Consider the following 19428-nt stretch of genomic DNA (forward strand, 5'->3'; position numbering starts at 1 on the left):
AAGTCTGGAAAAACTCATCGTAAGTATTTAGTTAAGTTTACGAATTACTCTCCTCTTGATGCTTAGTGGATGACTGAAAAAAGTCTACAATCATTCCCGGACATCCTTAGTAACTATCTAGAAGCCTTACAGTTGAGAACAATTGTATAGAAGCCAGAGGGATGTAATTACTTAGTCTATAGCAGAACTGCTATTTTCTAATAATGAAAAGAAATAATGTCACGTGACACATCCAACCCTATGTCTCCGTGGACAAGCTACAGCATGACCAGGGTTCAGTTCAGTTCAGTCAATCTAGAATAGGAAGTGATTTGGCACTTTTGTGAGTCTGTTCGCAAACCGTGCATGTCCAGACACTTAGATTAGATGCATATCCTCTGGTTGCACACAGCATGATCATCACAATCCATCAGGAGCATTTTCACAATGTATAGACCTATTTTCCTATTTTTGACATTTTTCACTTATTATTGTTAAGTGACTTTTGTTGGGAACTAGGTAGGGCAATTTTGCTAACGAAATATATAAGGAAACCAGAGCTAGCACAGTCTGGCAGAAGAGGCAGCAAGAGCATTGCTCAACAGGCATCTTCTCACGCAAGACCCCTAAGAACCCTTGCATTTCCCCCTCAAGAGAACTCCAGCGTTTTTCAGCCCTAAAGGCCAGCGTTTTCAGTCTAGTTAACCTGGCATTTTTCAGCCTTAAGACATCAGCGCTTTCAGCCATCAGGCCTGCGTTTTGCAACAGCGTTTGCAGGCCTTGAACCAGGGTTTTTCATACCTGCAATTGGCGATTCCAGCAGCCCTAGATCAGCGTTTCTGACACCAACAGCTAGCGTTTTACACCTGCAGCAGTTAGCGTTTTGGGGACCAGCAAGGGCCAGTGTTTGCGACAGCAAAACAGCCCATAAGGAGTAGCAGAAGGAGAGTCAGTTCAGCCCATCGCAGTTGTCGTCCCGTCGTCTGTACAGCATTCAGTTTTCAGCCTTAGCACCCTCGACCTCGACATAGGATCACTTAGATTTGCATCAGCATATTGTGCCAGATTGTGAAATCAATAGTAGACCACTCTCGCCATCGAGAGTGGGGCCCTTGGAGGAGGGTTTGACAACTTCCCGGTGTCGTATTCTCTTCTCTCTATCTCTCAGTCTCAACACCTTCATTCACACTGTCCATTCACTTTGTTTGTGTCCATTGCACTCTCTCACTAAAGGCACGGAAGGCTCTCCCTTCCCTAAGTAAAAGGAAAGTTCGGAGCACTCATTTTGAGCAAAGTTCAACATTCACTTCCGCTACACCTTACATTGGTATCAGAGCTTTGGCAGTGTTCTGTTTCACTCAAGGAAAGAACCACAAGAATCACAAGATTTGTTTTTTTTTTGGCTTGTTGCGATCCCACGTAACCCAAGACTTCTTGGGCGTGTCGATTCCTAATCGTGTTTTTGAAGAGTGACAAGAATCCCAAGAAAGAAGGGCTTGTCTAGCCTCCCCTTGTGCCTCTTTTCACTCATTGAGAGCGGACCATGCACTTAGCGGCCGGCCAATCGACGTGAGGTGGGAAAAAGCAACCTTGGTGGGAGCGCAAGGCCGCCAAGGGGTGCGCCCGTAGAAAAAAGCAGAAGTCGGGTGAAGAGAGGATCCTTCTCTAACACAGATGGCAAGCGACAAAAGAACCTCAAGAACTCAAGACCCCCAAGAACCCAAGAACCCAAGTTCCTTGTGAACTTAAGAACCAAAGATCACAGTGTATGGTCATCCCCGAAGCGGAATGGATACTTCGCATGGAGGTGGTGAGCATGGGAGTGGCGAAGAAGAGTTTTCCCCACCATGAGGTTTTCGCGACCTCCCCCTTTCCCATCTACGCCACAGGTTGTACCAAATCTTATGGAGGCGTTGGTCAAGTCGATGATGGAGATGATGGCACAACAACAAGAAGCAAATCGCTTTGCGATGGCACAACTAGAAAGAAAAGCAGAACGACAAGAAGCCTTGGAGCGTGAACACCAACACAGACAAGAAACCTTGGAGCGTGAGCGTGATCAAGCGCGCGGCACAGAGTGAACGACGCATGCAAGAGTTGGTCCAACATGTTCTCGCCTCGAAGTCCGAGCCAGCCAAAGATGTTGGTAGTTCATCAAGTGGTGCAAGCCGAGATTCGGACTCCAACAACCCAGTCACAGAGAAGATCCAGTTCAGTAAGTATGTAAGATGGATGCTACGTTTATTCATTCTTGGTTGCATCAATTTAATGCTTATTTTGCGACAACTAAGAGACAAGAAATAGCAAGGTTTTGACGGCAGCTATGTACCTTGCCGGTGATGCCATCTATTGGTACCACGCATGGCAAGAGGCACAGTTAGCCGCGCACCTAGAGGAAGCCGACGAATTCACACCCATTTCCTTTAATTGGGCCGATTTTCAAGACAAGCTCAAGGCGCGGTTTATGCCACTCAGTACCTCGCACGATTGAAGGACGATTGGCACGGTCTCAAGCAAAATGGTATGCCAGTTATGTCTTTCTCTAATCATGTTTTGAGCTCGGCACTCAATTACGCAAATCGGATGCGGAGCGCAAGGAGGAAATCCTTTATGGATTGGACGAGTATATCAAGTATGATCAGCATCACCATGGAACGCGTTTCGGCAGGTCAGGACAGGTGAAACGTTTCGGGCCTTGAAACGTTTCACTCACCAAGTGAAACACAAGCCGTTTCATTAACAGCAAGTTACCATATTTTTAGTTTCGAAGTTGATAAACGCACGTTTCGGTCTCACGTTTCACTGTGCTCTCATTTTGGACTGAAACGTTTCGTGGTGAAAGGCCGCGTTTCAGGGTGAAACGTTTCGGCCTTGAAACGTTTCGCGGTTACGCTGAGTATGATGTCGAGGTGCTCGATCCAATCGATCTCAACAAGGCGGTAGCGATTGCTCTCGCACAGGAGATGAAGCACAACAAGGGAAAGCCTAAGGAAAACAAGACTTCAACAAGTACCTCTCAGAACCCTCATAACGGCAACAACAGTAAGAATGGTAAGAACGGTAACTCTTCTAACCAATCTTCCAATAGTCTCTCAGAAAAGAACTCTTCCAATGAACCTAAGAGTAAAGCTAACACAATTGCTAAACCTAAGCTCACTCCATATAAAAAGGTAGTACAAGGAATTTTAGGAGAATACATCACGTCAAAAGAGCAAAGCACTTATTCTAAGGAAGGTCGTTGTTTACATTGTCACATTAAGGGTCGCATAAAAAGAGCGTGTCCTAAACTTGACTCTAATGAATCTAAAGAATCTACAGAACCCACTTCCTCTGTCAATGCAATAAATGACAACATGAGTGTGCCCCAAGTTTCTCATGACCCTCCCATTGATGAGTCTCTCATAAAATGTTATGGTCATACGACGGGGCAACGTTTTGTCATATTGTTTGACCCAGGCAATATGCATGATGTGATTAGTCTCTCTCTTGTTGAGAGAGCCCGCCTAGAGGTTAGTCAGAAATCTCCTCTTGAGGTCTCTGGCTTCACTCCCGGTATGGACTCTCTTGATGTGTTGTTTACAGTTCAACAAGCTGCTTTCCGTAGAAAAATTTTAGTCTCTTCTCTCTCAAAATGTGATATGATTTTGGGCATTCGATGGTTTCGTGAGCATAACCCTCTCATTGATTGGGTGGAAAATACGTTCACTTTCAATGCCAAAAGTGACTCTCCCCTTGTCATTCGTGGAGAGCAAGTTGCTCATTCTCCATCTCTCATTTCTAATGTGCAGGCGAAGATTGAAAGGATTCAAAAGCAGGAGACTCTCTCAATCTCTTCTTCTCCAAAGCATGACACACAGGATTTGCATGATGAATTGAATGATAATGATACGCATGATGATTTGAATGACAATGACAAGCATGATGATTTGCATGATGATCACGATGTGATTTCTCACAATCATGATGATTTGTATGATCAAGACGTGATTGTTCACAAGGATGATGGTTTAGTTGATGTTTTTTCTAGCGAAGCTAACCTCGTTGCAGATTCGATCAATCACAAAGAATCGATCTTGGCTTTCGAGTCGAGGTCCACAGCACCCCCTCCCGAGGCACATTCGATCAAACACGACAAACCGATCTTGGCTCTCGAGCCTAGATCCAAAGAATCCTTACAAGAAGTACTATGTGTTCGAATGATTTGTCAGCACGCATTGTTCAAGTGTTTCATTCGTGAGCACGCATTGTTCAAGTGTTTCATTCGTGATCGTCTCCTGTATTTTAGTCAACGTCTTTATGTGATCCCTTTTCCTAGGCATGACATATTGTATGTTGAGCACATTTCACTCATGAATGAGCACGAATGTATGCGGATGATTCATGAAAAGATGAAAAGTATGCATTCAAGGAATTCACATTCCATGTCTCTTCCTTGGCATGACACAGTTTCTGAAAGAGCACAAGAAGGATTGAGCATCAAGCATCGGCATTTCCATTATGATTTGCCACAGTTGATAGATTTAGATCAGAAAGTCAAGATTCGATCTCATTGTTTGCATGTGTTTGATGAACGGTTTGGCACTCCGTCTCTATGTTCATCTACATTGCATGCACAGTCTTTAGAGAAGATAAGAATTTTTCCAGTCACTTTACATGGAATGGGTATGTTCATGTTTTTGTGTTGGAAGTGGTTTCAGGAATTTTCAGCCATAGAGATTCTTGAAGAAGGTAGACGCATGACTATGGACGAAGTTGAAGCATTGAAGGAGCCACAGAAGACTTTGTGTCGCTTTCGGCGCGGCCCAAAGAAGCAAGCGTTGCAGACCTTTATGAAGTTCAAGTATCGCATGACCCACGCATCAGAGTGAGCCGGCAAAGAGTCCGTTACAGGATTCCGGATGTTGTTGGCGATCTCCCTCGATGCCATACAGTTCGGCACCAGTACCTCACTTTGAAAAGGAGGGGATGTCACGTGACACATCCAACCCTATGTGTCCATGGACAAGCTACAGCATGACCACGGGTCAGTTCAATTCAGTCGGTCTAGAATAGGAATTGATCTGGCACTTTTGTGAGTATGTTCGCAGACTGTGCATGTCCAGACACTTAGATTAGATGCATATCCTCTGGTTGCACACAGCATGATCATCAGAATCCATCAGGAGCATTTTTACAGTGTATAGACCTATTTTCCCTATTTTTGACATTTTTCACTTATTATTTTTAAGTGACTTTTGTTGGGAACTAGGTAGAGTAATTTTGCTAATGAAATATATAAGGAAACCACGGCTAGCACTTTCTGGCAGAAGAGGCAACAGGAGCATTGCTCAACAGGCATCTTCTCACGCAAGACCCCTAAGAACCCTTGCGTTTCCCCCTCAAGAGAACTCCAGCGTTTTTCAGCCCTAAAGGCCAGCGTTTTCAGCCTAGTTAACCTGGCATTTTTCAGCCTTAAGACATCAGCGCTTTCAGCCATCAGACCTGCGTTTTGCAGCAGCGTTTGCAGGCCTTGAACCACTGTTTTCATCCCTTGCAATTGGCGATTCCAGCAGCCCTAGATCAGCGTTTCTGACACCAGCAGCCAGCGTTTTACACCTGCAATAGTTAGCGTTTTGGGGACCAGCAAGGGCCAGCGTTTGCGACAGCAAAACAGCCCATACGGAGTAGCGGAAGGAGAGTCAGTTCAGCCCATCACAGTCATCGTCCCGTCGTCTGTACAACATTCAGTTTTCAGCCTTAGCACCCTCGACCTCGACATAGCATCACTTAGATTTGCATCAGCATATTGTACTAGATTGTGCAATCAATAGTAGACCACTCTCGATGGACTCTCGCCATCGAGAGTGGGGCCCTTGAAGGAGGGTTTAACAACTTCCCGGTGTCGTATTCTCTTCTCTCTCTATCTCTCAGTCTCAGCACCTTCATTCACAGTGTCCATTCACTTTGTTTGTGTCCATTGCACTCTCTCACTAAAGGCACGGAAGGCTCTCCCTTCCGTAAGTAAAAGGAACCTTGAGCACAGTTCAGAGCACTCATCTTGAGCAAAGTTCAACATTCACTTCCGCTGCACCTTACAAATAATGATTTCAATGGTTTTTAAGACTTAATGTGCACATATGAATTAATGCATTCATAGTTACGGGACAAGACGTACGGAGTTTATGACCGTTATGAATTTTCCCGTCGTCCGGGCAATGTAGAATCGCCGGACACAGAACAAAGCGGGCCAGAATGACTAAGCAATAAATGAAGATGGGTTTCTAAGAACACCGAGTGCAATCTCGGTCAGAAATAGATTGATATGTTAAGTTCCGGGGACGCCCGAGTAATATTTTAAGTATTTTTAAATGTTCATATTCCCGTTATTTTCTGCAGGAAATTACTAGGTAAAGTCCGCAGGGAAGTCTGTGAAGTTAAATGCATGAAAATGTGATTCTAATGTATGTTTTTGCAGGGGGGTCAAAAACCTTTTAAAATTGGGAGTTTTTAACAGGTTTTGGCCAATTAATGTGAGAGGGCCAAAGTTTAATTAAGGCCCAAAACTCAAAAACGTGGACACTTTCCCAGAGCCAGCGTGGGTTATATCACGAGCACTTCGTGGGCAATATGGAAGGGTTTACACGCCCACACACTTGGCAAAATTGATCGCCAACACTCCCCCTTGCCTATTGAAGGTAAATCGCCACCCCTCATAGCATATAAAAGTGTTTACCATTTTCAAACAGAGTGAGAGAAGAGAGAGAACAAGCTGAAAATTGTTCTGCAGAAGTACATAGAGAAGGAACATGAGGGTAATGGGACCTTTCTCTCTCTCCCACATAGACCTCATCCTTCTCTTTCTTCCCCTCCCCCCCCCCCCCCCCCCTCTCTCTCTCTCTCTCTCTCGTGTTGCTGTCCGGAGCTGAAAGTTAAAATGCAGCCGAACGAGCATCGAAACAGCGAAATTCAGCCAAGAAGTTGTGTGGAAACGAGCACCGGTTGTAGACCTACGAACCGGAAAAAGCTGTGACGTACAAGGAGAAGGGAAAAGCGTCAAGTCAGTCTATTGGGCTGCAGATAAGTAAATTTCAGCAAGCTCGTTGTTTCTGCCAGAGTATAGATGCATAAGCATAAGAAATTTTCCGTTGGGTTCGTAAGACCCTCAGAGCGGTAGGGACGCCGGTCCATAAGAATAAAAGGATTCAGTAAGAGGTAAGCACCCTGCTTCCTCTCAAATAGAAAGAATATAATTTCTTCCTCTCAGCAGAAGGATCAGAAACGGGAGGGATTCCCGGTTTTTGTGCTTGTAACACAAAAGATTCCCCATTGATAAAGATTATCTCCCATCTTCCCGTCCCCAATGTGGTGTCTGTCTCTTGAGTACAAATTAAATGTGCAATCTGAATTTCATTTAAGTGTGCACTAATTTAAATATGAACGCTTCCGTATTTTGTGACATTAGACAAGAAAAACTCGTTCTTTATCACATTTGTAAGCAATGTATGCTTCCTCAGTGTCTGGAAAACCCAATAATGATCGGTACTCTTTGAAAATCCAAAAAGTCGTCCTAAAAGCTGTCTTGTAGACGTCTCCAGGAGCAATACAAATCTGATGATAATCACTCTTCATATCAATTCGGCAAGTAGAATTCTGAAGTCTGTCAAGTATATCATCGATCCTCGTAAGGTGGAAATCTGTTCTGGTTCATTGGTTCTTTATTTTGACCTCGACTAACTCTATAAGGTGGCCAGTTCGGTGGTGTACTACCAGGAATCAATCACGTGATCTTCACAACGTAAAGGAGGCAAGTCGCTTTGTACGCCTTCAGAGAAACAATCAGCCCCTATTGCAAAAAATCTTGTCGTTCTTTTTCGAGGTCAAACATATTCGACCTTCAATCATCATTCGGTTCTCTCAAGAAAATCAAGTAAAGAAACTGAATGTCATCAAGTACAATCTCTTTGCCCTTCATTTGTCAAAGTCGCTTTCTCAGCCCTATAGTCAACCATGGCGTTCTTCTTGTGGTACCAAGGGATTCCTCGGAGGACATCACACCCTTCCAAAGGCATGATATAACAGTCCTCGTGCCCTAAACACCCCTGACATTGCAAACGAAGTTTGCCAATGGTCGGTGTAATGGCAACATCTCGTCCGGGTGCCGCTAGAACTGCCTCCGCCTGTGGCCTCAACCTGTCGGGTGTAATTCCAAGTCAAGCCGCCAATTCAAGTGAAAAGAAGTTGACCTTGGCTCCTCCATCAAAGAAAATGAGGGCATCCTGATGGTTCATTTTGTCCCAAGTGCGGCAAAGGTTTGTACTTTCGTTCATTTGATTCGGTTCGGGCCCCACGCAATGTGGATCAAGTTCTGCTTTTATCTTTCCTTTTCTTCCGCACTCGGCTGCTACTCTGTAACACTCAAGTTTATCTTTTGGGGGTCCTTTGGTTCTGCGTCTTTTCAAGAGTTCTTGTCCATCTCTTTTTGCGAGTACACATTCCGCTTTTTTGTCTCGTCTGTCCTTTCAGCTTTCCTCCCTACCTAAGAGGAGAAGGAATGGCTACATGTCATCTCGAGTAAATCTGATCGATCGGTTAATTCTTCAGGTCTTTCGCCAATCTGGAGTCCCTGGACAATGGAGTACTTAATCAATCTGTTCAAACATATGCCAATCTACAGTTGACGTTTGTACTCCGTTATGACAAACTTGTCCATTGAAAAAAAAAATGCCCAAATCTTCATTTCCTTCTTCAGTTCCCGCGCCAGATTTTCAACTTTTCTTTGCCTTCCCACTGAGAGGTGTCATCTCTGTCAGATTCTTCATGAGAACCCATGTGTAATCTGGGATTCTTTATGGCTTTATGCCCTGTAAGGCAAAGCGATGAAGACGGGAGCGCGTCCAATGCGCGATGTATGAAGGTGGTAGTGGCTAATAAGTCCAGGGTCAGGACACGAAGATTCTTTCACAAAAATTGTGTGTGCTACAAAAAGGATCGGATCCTCCGTAGAAGAAGAGTATTTATGTGCTCTGATACCATTGTAACCAGCTTGGACACTCCAAGCGAGAAAGCAATAGCAACACAAGAACCGAAACTTCATAATCACTAAACTTTAATGGGGAGAGAGAGAGAGAGAGAGAGAGAGAGAGAGAGTCGACATGGCCCGGCAAAGTTCGGTGCGCAAAGATATTGACCCCAAAAGACTGGCACCCCTTTTGGTATTTCTTTTAGTACAACTCCCGCAGGTGCTCACTCTCAGACTCTGCGTCCAAATGCTCTGCAGAGTGAGCCCCCCTTGGGTTCATTATAAAGGTTACGGGATGCTAAAAGCAAAGCCCCAGAAGCTTTCAAACTCAAAAGCAAACTGTCCAAAAATCAACTGGTCTAAAAACTACCCCAAAAAGCTGTCAACGTAATTTGCGGAATTTTGTACGCTCTGTCACGTCAGCAAGTCAGCGTAAGTTCCGGACTTCCGTACTGCTGCCCCGTCAACCTATCAACACGAAAAGTGGCCGTCCGTAGAGTGCCACGTTAGCAGTCAACGCCTATGGCAAGATTCCTTACAGTCACCCATTCATCATTTGGGTGTGTGTTTGTCCGAGTGACTCACGTCACCAATTTGTGACAAAATACCTTGCAAGGTTTTAGGTCACGTCCACATTTCTTTTGTTAAGTGTTAGAACAAGTATATCCAGAGAATATCAAAGTGAGATCAAAGTTATAATTTTCTATTGTCAGTTTATATTTTTCTATTCTTAGTTTATATTGCACTAAAAATTGAAGTGAAATATTTTTGAAATGTACTTTATTGCAATTTGGATTCTATATTGCAATCTTTACTATCTCTAGTGAGATGGCTTATAAGTCATATGCAAGGGAATCGCTTCAATGTCAACATGCACGTTAGTTAGTACGAGTAGTCTCTACTCTCCCCATAGCAAGCTTGATGATTGGGTTGTATGTCATGGTCTCGCAGTATCTCTTGGATGACAATATGGACATAAATTAAATTTTGGTTATATACACCATCTTTCTTTTGCAAGCAAGTGGACAAATCACATTTTTTAGTCAATCTTTTCCTTGATTAGATGTATGGCCCACTCGGTATTTTGTTTGCTCGGAAAAGTTCGCTCGGTGTTTGGTAAAACTCGACAAGTGAGGAATAGGCCTGATGAATTATTTAGGCTTAGGTAGGGCAATCCGTCCACCATACCCAACATATAAATCATTAATATGATTTATTAATAAGTAAGACCGCGGGGTCAATTTGGGTGAAATTGTTGCACATCTACCACCCGGGAATCCGATCGACGCGAGGAATGGCTCGTTGGATCCTCTAACCTAGCACTACATGCACGTCATGTCAAATGCCCAGAGTAGTGTAATAACATCTGTCAAAACACGTGTACAAACCATTTATGCAAGAGGGTTCCAAAACTGGAAAACCTTATCTAATGGACTTGTCTGGACATGCAGGTCTTGCAAAGAGACTCACAAAATTTCTGGTACTAATCCTCCTAGGATTCCAAACACTCCTCACCTATAAAGGGGGCCATAGATCATAGTTACCCGGAACGCGGAATGCGAACGGCGACGAGCCTCCCTACGGAACGAGGGAACGACAAGGGGTCCGGAACGGGAACGGCACGGAACGGGAGGCATAAAAAACACCCAAATAATGCAATTTTTAGCGTTATGTGTTTGAACATTGAATACAAGTAGTATTAGAGTCCTTTGACTCTAATACTCACAAAAAACATGATTTGAAGACCATTCCACCTTATTATGGCTTGATTGCATCGTGTGGTGATGCGCAGTCATAGTACGTTCACAACAGACGCAATGCATGCTTGAGATAGAGAGCTTGAGAGAGGCTTCACTTCTTGAGACCAAGGGGGAGAGAGCTTGAAGCCTTGAGAGTTGAGGGCAAGCCCAAGAGAGAGCTTGAGAGTTTGAGGCCCGAGTGCGAGGGTAGAGCTTGAGAGCAAAAGGAAGAGAGGGAGAGCCTTGAGGCTTGTTGCATTTGTGAAGGAAAGGGGTGAGGGGGGAGCAATTTATAAGGAAAAACACACCCAAAATCTGTCCCTTTATGCTTTCTTACCATTGCTGCCGTTCCGGCCCCGTTCCCTCTGCCGTTCCGATATTTCCTGGTCTGTCGGAATGCCTTGCCAATCCGGGCACCTGCAACCGGCCCTTGGTAGGGGCGTTCCCCCGTAACTCTGCAGTGGATCCCTCACTTGGAGCAAGTTGCAGAAGAAGATAGCACTAGTGGAGAGCAAAGCCAGCGTTTTGCCAAATTCAGCCCTAGCCTTTTCATCCAACAACAGTGTTTTGATCTTCCTCGCCGAATCAGCCCTAGCGCCAACAGATCTGCAAATTCCAGTGTAACAGGGAACGGGGGGAACACAGCCCAAACGTTCCAAAACGGCGTTCCGGACGAGTCCTGTTCCGGAAATGGAGATGGGAACGGAACGCCGTTCCGCAACGCGGTGTATTCCGAACGGTGTTTCAGTGGTGTTTCGGAATGGGGGGAACGAGATGGAACATGAGGCGGAACGGCGAAACGCGGGGCGGAACGGGCAAAAGTAGGCATTTGGGGGGAAAAAAGTGGGCTTTTGGGGGCAGATTTGGGACTGTTCGGGGAACATATTTGGTGCGCTTTGAGGGCGGGTTAGGGGGCAGATTTAAGGGCAGTTTTGGGGTTGTTTAGGAGTTTATTTGGGACTAAGCTGAATGGAGGTAATTCAAGTCTTACTCTAGGTGGACCGTTCCGGCCCCGTTCCCGTTCCGTCCTCCCCTCCTCCTCCCCGTTCCCATCCGTTCCGGACCCTCCCGTTCCCCGTTCCCTTTCCGGGTAACTATGGCAAATTCAGCCCTAGCGTTTTCAATTTGCAGCCCTTCCCTCGCTGGATTGGCTCGCATCTGTGTTCGCTAGCTCTTCCCGTTGCAGTCAAGTACTTCGGCAGCCCATCGAACCTCCCCTCAGCCATTCCCTCGCCGGCATCGAGTGCTCCATTGTTGCTCATCATCGGCCTCATCGAGATCTGCATTTTCAGCCCTGCTTTATGCGATAGATCTGCTGCGTTTTACGTCACAATCTGCATTCTTGCAGCCAGCTTTCAGCCCTTCATTCCTCTCACATCACGAGCGCATTCAGCCCCAAATCTTCCCCTTGGTGGCCATCCGCAATCCCACATCGAAAAGGATTCAAAGGTGCATCAAATCAGCCTCGGAGGTGTTTCGTCTTGAGGAGTTATCAAACAACCGTCATCATTCAAGTCAGTAGAGTCTGCACTTGAGGTATTGCATGTGTATACATTTTCTTAACGCAATCTAAAGCTAAGATATTGCATGTGTATACATTTTATTTACGCAATCTAAAGCAAATACCACACCGGCAACGGTGTGGGGGCCCTTGATAGAACCACTTCTTCAAATTGTCTTTCTTAACATTCCACAAACCAAGCAACTGATTCATGACTAGCAACGCATCCCCTTTCACAATAACCCTCTTTAATCCAAACTCAACACACTGCTTCAACCCAAGGAAAAGCATAAGATACTCAGTCTCATTTTTACTTTCAGCTTCATCAAGATCGTAAGCTCTAGAAAATATTACATTGCCTTTTGGGTTCTTAATGATTACCCCATCACTTGCCTTTTGAAGAACTTTCCTGTATGCACCATCAAACATCGTCGTACACGCATTTGTAATATCCACTTCCTCTTCATGATCATCCTTGTCAATTCTTGGATAAGACGGCAGCTCCGCTCCCTTGTGTACGACTATGTCCGCCAAGTGAGCTTTAACAAAATGATCCACTTTAAACTCAAACTCATACTCTTGAAGCTCCATAGTCCACTTTAAGATGCGCTTGATAGGCTTCAAATGTTGTACTAGATCCGGCAAAAGGTTCAATGCCGTGAGCACATAGAACTTTTGGGGCAACACATATGTTTTGAACCTGCGACAAGGAAGAACCAAGGCGAATACCCACTGTTCCATTTCTGTGTAGGAGAACTCGCTTACATTCTTCATCTTGCTCTCAAAATAGACTGGCTTGAAGTTCCTTCCCTGCTTTTGTAAGAGCACCGACCCAAAAGCTACTGACCCCACACTAATAGATACATAAAAAATTGATTGCAAGTCAGGAGGACTCACTGTTGGTAAAGCACACAATACCTCCTTGATACCATCAAAAGCCTGTTGCATGTCTTCATTCCACTCAAACCCTTGAACTCTTTGACTCAATTTCTCGAGAGGATACACATACTGACATAGCATCCAAAAAGGTACTTGAGCTTATACATAAATGATGCCAAATCCTTTGTGTTGTTGGGCGGGTCCATAAGCAGTAAAGCTTTAACTTTCTCTGGGTCAGCTTCTACTCCATTATGGGAAGCCAAATGTCCTAGCAAATGGACTCTAGCATGAGCAAACTTACACTTCTTTGGGTCGAGTTGCCCACCCTCTTGTTCGAGCCTTTCAAAATTCACTCTCAGCTTCTCCAAATGTGACCTCGGAGCTATAACATCCAATGTCATCCATGAAAACTCGAATGAACTTACCCAAGAGGGACCAAACACTCTATTCATCCACCCTTGGAAGGTAGCATATGCATTAACCAACCCAAAAGGAATCCTTTTGTAGGCAAAACAATCCCAAGGAGTAATGAAGGTCACCTTCAATCGATCTTCAATCGCTATCAAGATCTGAAAGTAGCCTGAAATCCATCCATGATTGAGTAGCGTTCACGACCTGCAACCTGATTGAGGATTTCATCCAAGAAAAGTAGTGGATAATGATTCCTTTTAGTGGCAGCATTCAAAAGTTTGAAATCAACACATATCCTAAATCTTCCATTCTTCTTGGACACCATAACTATTGGAGAGACCCATTCAGACGACTCCACTCACAAGATGAAATCTGCTTCTAAAAGCTTCATCACCTTTTCACGAAGTGCCCTCTCATGAATGACCCTCAACCTCCTAAGCTTTTGAACCTTTGGTTTGGTACCTTCTTTTAGATTGATTCTATGCTCGACCCCTAGTGCCCGCTCTGGATGATTTTCTTCTATTCTCCCTCGACCACGCCCATATAAAGGGTACATCCCTCCTCTCTCTCTTGGTGATTCAAGACAATCGGGGACGTAGTGACCCTCTTCACCACAATTGTAGCATCTATCTTATAGCCTCATCCCCTACCTCTCCCAACAGGCCGTTCTTTTCTTTAGATTCTATCCATAATCCTTAATTCTTGCAACTGACTAGCAGATCATGCAAAGCCCTGGCTGTAACAGGATCAAGACCTTGAACTTGAACCATTCGTTTCACTCTATTATCCGTTGCCATAGGAACCATTGGTTGCACCACCACTGGCTCAATATGTGTCACACCTTGCTCCCACCTTTGCTTGATCTTTTTGCTCTTGGCCTCCGCAATTTCTACACCTCTTTCAAATATAGCAGGCTCTTCTTGATCGGCCTTCTCCCTTACACTTGGGTGGAGACAATCCATAAACTGACGCACTTTAAAGAAATCCCTCGGAGGTACTTGGGATGCTGCCTCTAGTTGCATCCAAAGTCCTTTGAAATGTTGCAAAAACTCTTGAAAGTTAGCATGAACATCTTGTTGCAAACCTCTCAATTTTGTCGTTGCTTTTGTCGCAGATAGTCTCTTTCCAAACCTGTCAAAAATTGCCTACTTCACCTGCTCCCATGTTTGTTTTTTGTCTTCCTCTAAACCTTCAAACCACTCACGAGCTTCTTGTTTGAGTGCAAGAGGAAATACATGAAGCTTTGCTTCATCATTCACAATGTGCATACCAAGCGTATGCTACTCAAAGTCAGCAATCCAGTCTTTCACATCCTCCTTCCCTGTGAACACTCGCCGACTATACGCCATCCTCCTTCCCTGTGAACATTGGCCGACTATACGTCATCCCTTTGAAGTTTCTTCTCCCTTGCGTGAGTAACTCCACAAAAGTTGAAGTCTTGCACTCTAACCAAACCACCACTTTTCTTCAATGATGTTCAAACTTCCCAGCAAAACCGTTTCACCTGGGTGCACAACCGGTAAATTTCTACTCCCCAACGGGATCGCCAAAGGATGATGGAGCAAAAGACGCCGTGTGCACACAGACATACCCGGACAACTCAATACAACACAAGGAATTTACTTAAATTCCACCCCACACACACCACCACTCAAGAGCTCAATAAAAGTTCTCCCCACAATCCCTATTCAAACTCCAAACACCTCGACGTACAAGCCCTTGCTTGCCCGCAGACACTACAAGGTGATTCGAGTTGATTAACACTTGAAATCACACTTGATGGTGACCAAAATATACAAGAAAAACCATCAAAAACTCGAAAACTCAAGCCACAAAAGGCCTCTCTCAAACCATTGCAAAACCTTCACGAAACTCCACTTTGTTTGACTCTTTGGAGTAGCCCCAACCCTAATGGCACCGATGCCGGGTCACATTGTCTTACAAAAAGCCGCACCTTCTTCCCTCGATTCCTCGCGCACACACATCCATGGAAACCTCAAAACTTCCATACACTCTCCCAAGTGCAAAATTGAAGCGAAAAAGCTCTCATTCACTCCTAAACACACTCAAAAACAGGACGCGAATGCGACAGGACTGCACCATACCACCTGTAGGAACCATGCTTCCTCCCACACACATAGAGGTGAAAGTGTTGATTCTTGGCTTCAAAAGTACTCCCTCAGCCTGAACACTCACAACACCATGAGTGATGTGGCAATTTAAAGCCCTTTCACACCATTTTTTGACCTTTTTAGCCCCACTTTTGGCCAATTTTGACCCCAGACAGACATTTTCCGCGGGAAAAATACCAAACGGACTCCAAAATCCACCAGATTTTGTAGGCTTGGTTCTTGATACCCAAACATCATTGCCACATGCTCACATACCATTTTTGACCACTTTTAGGGTGATGCACGCGTCACCGTAGATCAAGCACCGCAAATAGACAATTACCGCATGTGCCAAACTTCCCGAGCGGGACGAGGGTGCCCACACCTCCCACTTGCGCTATTTACATTCTAAAAAGCTCAAACACATTCCTTTCAATACCCTATCCAGACATGTACATGCGCCCGACTGCTGCCATGCAAGCATGACTACTTACAATGTGTACACGTCGCATCTTTTTTGAAACTCAAAACCACTATGCAAAGCTCCCAAATGCATGTACTTACATCTTCTTGTACATATGCCCATGCATATAAACGCTACTTTGTACATGCCAAAAGCGGTCTATCAACGTGTTGAACTTGCATAAACATATTTAGTGACAAGGATAGCCTTTCTGAAACTTCATAATTCCAATTTTGCATTGCTTGCCACTGTGCCTCAAGGTAACTGACTAGGAAAGGAGGTTATACCCTCCTATTGAAAACTTTATGAAACCTTTTAAAGGAGGCCAGGAACCAAAACTACGTAGCCCCAAAAAATGTTAAGACAGAGTTGCCTTTTTTTAAGGCGAGGAGTGCCCTCAAATAGAATACAGTTCCAAATGAAAGAAGCTTCCGACCCTAAAGAGATGCAACAGTTTCCTAATTCATCCAAACTACCTAAAGCTCTTCCCAATGCAAGAAAAGGGTGCATAAATAATGTACATGCCTGAGTCACTAAACCTTTGTATATCGGCTTGTCGGTGCGTTTTGGATAGAAAATTGCAGGCCTGTAGCCAAAGTGATATAGATGCCGACTTGCCACAAGGCCATCACCACCGTTGTTTCCAGGCCCACAAATGACGAGGACCCGATTGTATTTCTGCACTCCATATACCTGCACGTGGGTAGACAGACGTTGATTGCCATGATCAGATACACTAATGCACATAGGTGCACCTCCCCGTTGTTGCTACTTGAAAATGGGGATCAAAAGCACTTCTTCTAGCACACTCAGAGCATGATGCTGGCATAAGAAAACGAAAATATGATATGACAGAGGCATGACATCAGGGACAATTGGGATCACAAACATGTATTACCTCAAAGATAGCTGATGCAACACTGAGACCTGCAAGTTCCTGCAAAGGTGGTGCCAAATATCAGGAGTGGCACAAAGCAATTTGCAAAAGAACAATTTCAGTGGCCACTAGTTCTAAGCTCACCATCAACTGGTCGATAGTAAAACCCAAGGATCCCATAAGCTCTTCATCAATGGCAGCGGCTTCAGCTTGAGTGAGATAAGACAAAGAGTCTGGGTCATGTAGATGTTGAAGAACGCCTACCCCCGCCATCTTATCTTTAAGTGAGGTTGTGCTCATACACCTCCAATGGTCAAGGGCTCTGGGACTTGTGGTCAAATGCCTCTTGGTTACCAGTGAATGATTGAAATTACTTCCAAGTGAAAACTAAAATACAAATAAGCATGCATTCAGTCTAGAGACCTGCATGCCATAGCTAAAAAATTGAAAGAATTAAACCTAGGAGAGGAAATTTATATCAAACCTCCTTGATTGTATTGATGTTCAGAGGAGAAAAGGGGAGTCCCCTGCACTGAAATAACCATCGACAAACACAAGTTCTCAAATAAGAGATTAGAATTGATGTTTAAGGGAATAAAAGGAAGCCCTCTGCACTGATGAACAATCGGCATTCAAGTCACGAGCACAAAAGAAGAGCAGAAAGCATCAATACACATACAACTGAAGTGGCATGTACGTGTGAGAGCACGTGTGTCACCCAGGTGTAGCATAACACAACGGTTATGCTTGTTAACTCACTTACAAGACGAGACGAAGACGGCTGCAGACGCCCACTTGCATCACCATAGATGGGCTCACAGCATTTCAAACACCAGTTCTTCATTCGCCTACACAATAGCATTTTCCCACCACATAAATTACGAGACGTTTTAGAACTTTTGCTGTTGACGCCATAGACGGTGACACGTCAAGCATCAAAAAGTGCCAGAAAGTGTGAACGTCAGCACACAAAACCATTAGACCTTTTGCCTTCCTCTAATGCCCCGTTCCGACCGCACAAAATGGGTGTCCACCATCCTCAAGACTAAGTGGCACGGGCATGGGAGGGTGGGATCTACGACGGGGGCATTGTGGGTCGTAGATCCCAGTGGCGACGCCGAAAGTAAATCAGAGTACCCGTGCCATAGATCCCACCTTCATCGCTTGGGGGTCATTAAGACCCCTTGTTAGATAGTGTCGAGGCCAGACTACCTGCACACATCACATTCTTGGGCGTGACTCAACCTTCCACCTCAAATTGCATAGCGTGGAAATGTAGTGTCAATGGATAAAGGAAGGGCACCTCTTCTCATCGGTCGAGCTCATCAAAAAGAGAGGGAGGGAGTGTGCAATTTGAACAGCACTATTGTCAAAAGGCATGAGTGGCATTTATTGAAACCGTCAGATCATGGTTGTGCATTATTGTCATCACAATGTGCACTAGAAGGGTGTGATCAAAATTTTATCTTGTTGTGATCACAATGTAATCTTGATGTGAGCTACACACAGTGTGTGAACAACATGTAAACTATGTGTGAACATAATGTGAACCATGTGTAAATTGTGAGAAAGACAAAACCCGCTTGTTTACTTCATGCTTTATAGTTTCCCTTTCCATATCAACTCGCGAGCATTGGCCTAGCAAAGCGGACACTGTGAGTTTCGGATGACATTCTTTTCCTTTCCACGGAGATGGACGGCTCATGATCCTCATGTGTTGTCAATTCTCATTGGAGCTTGAGTGTCAATTAGTGCCATGGGGTTACACACCATTGTCCAAAGGTGGGCAACACGTGTGTAAGCCAACATGGTGAGTGCATGGCCAAAAAGGCTCCCAAAATTTGGGATGGACATTGCAATGGGCAGCCCGGCTCGCCCACCTAGCAATTGAAATCAAGCCAAATGAATTAGAAAAGAGCATGTCTAATATGTATTGTCCTTGGCTTCCAAAAAAGAATTATTTCTCTAACTACATCTCCCTACATTGTGCGTTCTTGTCATTCATTTTAGGATTGCCTAATAATTTGTGCTTGTGTCATTTCAGCATTCAACAATAGCATTTATCCATAAACAAGAATCTTGGGAAGAGAGAGAGAGAGAGAGAGAGAGAGAGAGAGAGAGAGCTTGTGTTTTGTTTCTATGAAATCATGTTACCTTGTTTTTTACTTGGTACAATACCTTGTACACTACAATCATGACATCCCAATCTTGCTATGTGTACCCAATAAAAGAACCATAAGAAGGGTTAGAATTTATGCAGATTGATGATCTTGATGATTTGTACTATGTATTTAAATTAAATGGTGTTTCCTCTTTTATGCTTGAAAATAAAAAACATGCAAGTTTTCTTTGCATGAGGGACTTTGCACAGTCCTCCCCAAATTCAATGATACTTGGGAAGGTTCCATTCCCACAGTAGCATCAAATTTTGAGTGCATTCGTTTTTGTACGTTTTTAGTACCGAGTAAAG

The 19428-nt window shown here is 44.4% G+C and overlaps 1 protein-coding gene across 1 annotated transcript in view; it reads right to left on the reverse strand.

Annotated features, from left to right (window-relative positions):
• The window catches only part of PPOX (pyridoxin (pyrodoxamine) 5'-phosphate oxidase), a 65005-nt gene extending 47145 nt beyond the window's left edge, over positions 1-17860 (reverse strand). The window contains exons 1-5 of the mRNA XM_086514628.1: positions 17722-17860; positions 17443-17490; positions 17103-17345; positions 16980-17018; positions 16607-16774 (exon numbers count right to left, since the gene is read on the reverse strand). Of these exons, the coding sequence (XP_086370754.1) occupies positions 16607-16774; positions 16980-17018; positions 17103-17345; positions 17443-17490; positions 17722-17820 (597 nt within the window). The 5' untranslated portion in view covers positions 17821-17860. The remainder of the gene's footprint in view (positions 1-16606; positions 16775-16979; positions 17019-17102; positions 17346-17442; positions 17491-17721) is intronic.
• Between the last annotated feature and the right edge of the window lie 1568 nt (positions 17861-19428).

Source organism: Adiantum capillus-veneris, chromosome 6, assembly GCF_014529385.1.
Source record: "Adiantum capillus-veneris isolate H3 chromosome 6, ASM1452938v2, whole genome shotgun sequence".
Lineage (NCBI taxonomy): Eukaryota > Viridiplantae > Streptophyta > Polypodiopsida > Polypodiales > Pteridaceae > Adiantum > Adiantum capillus-veneris.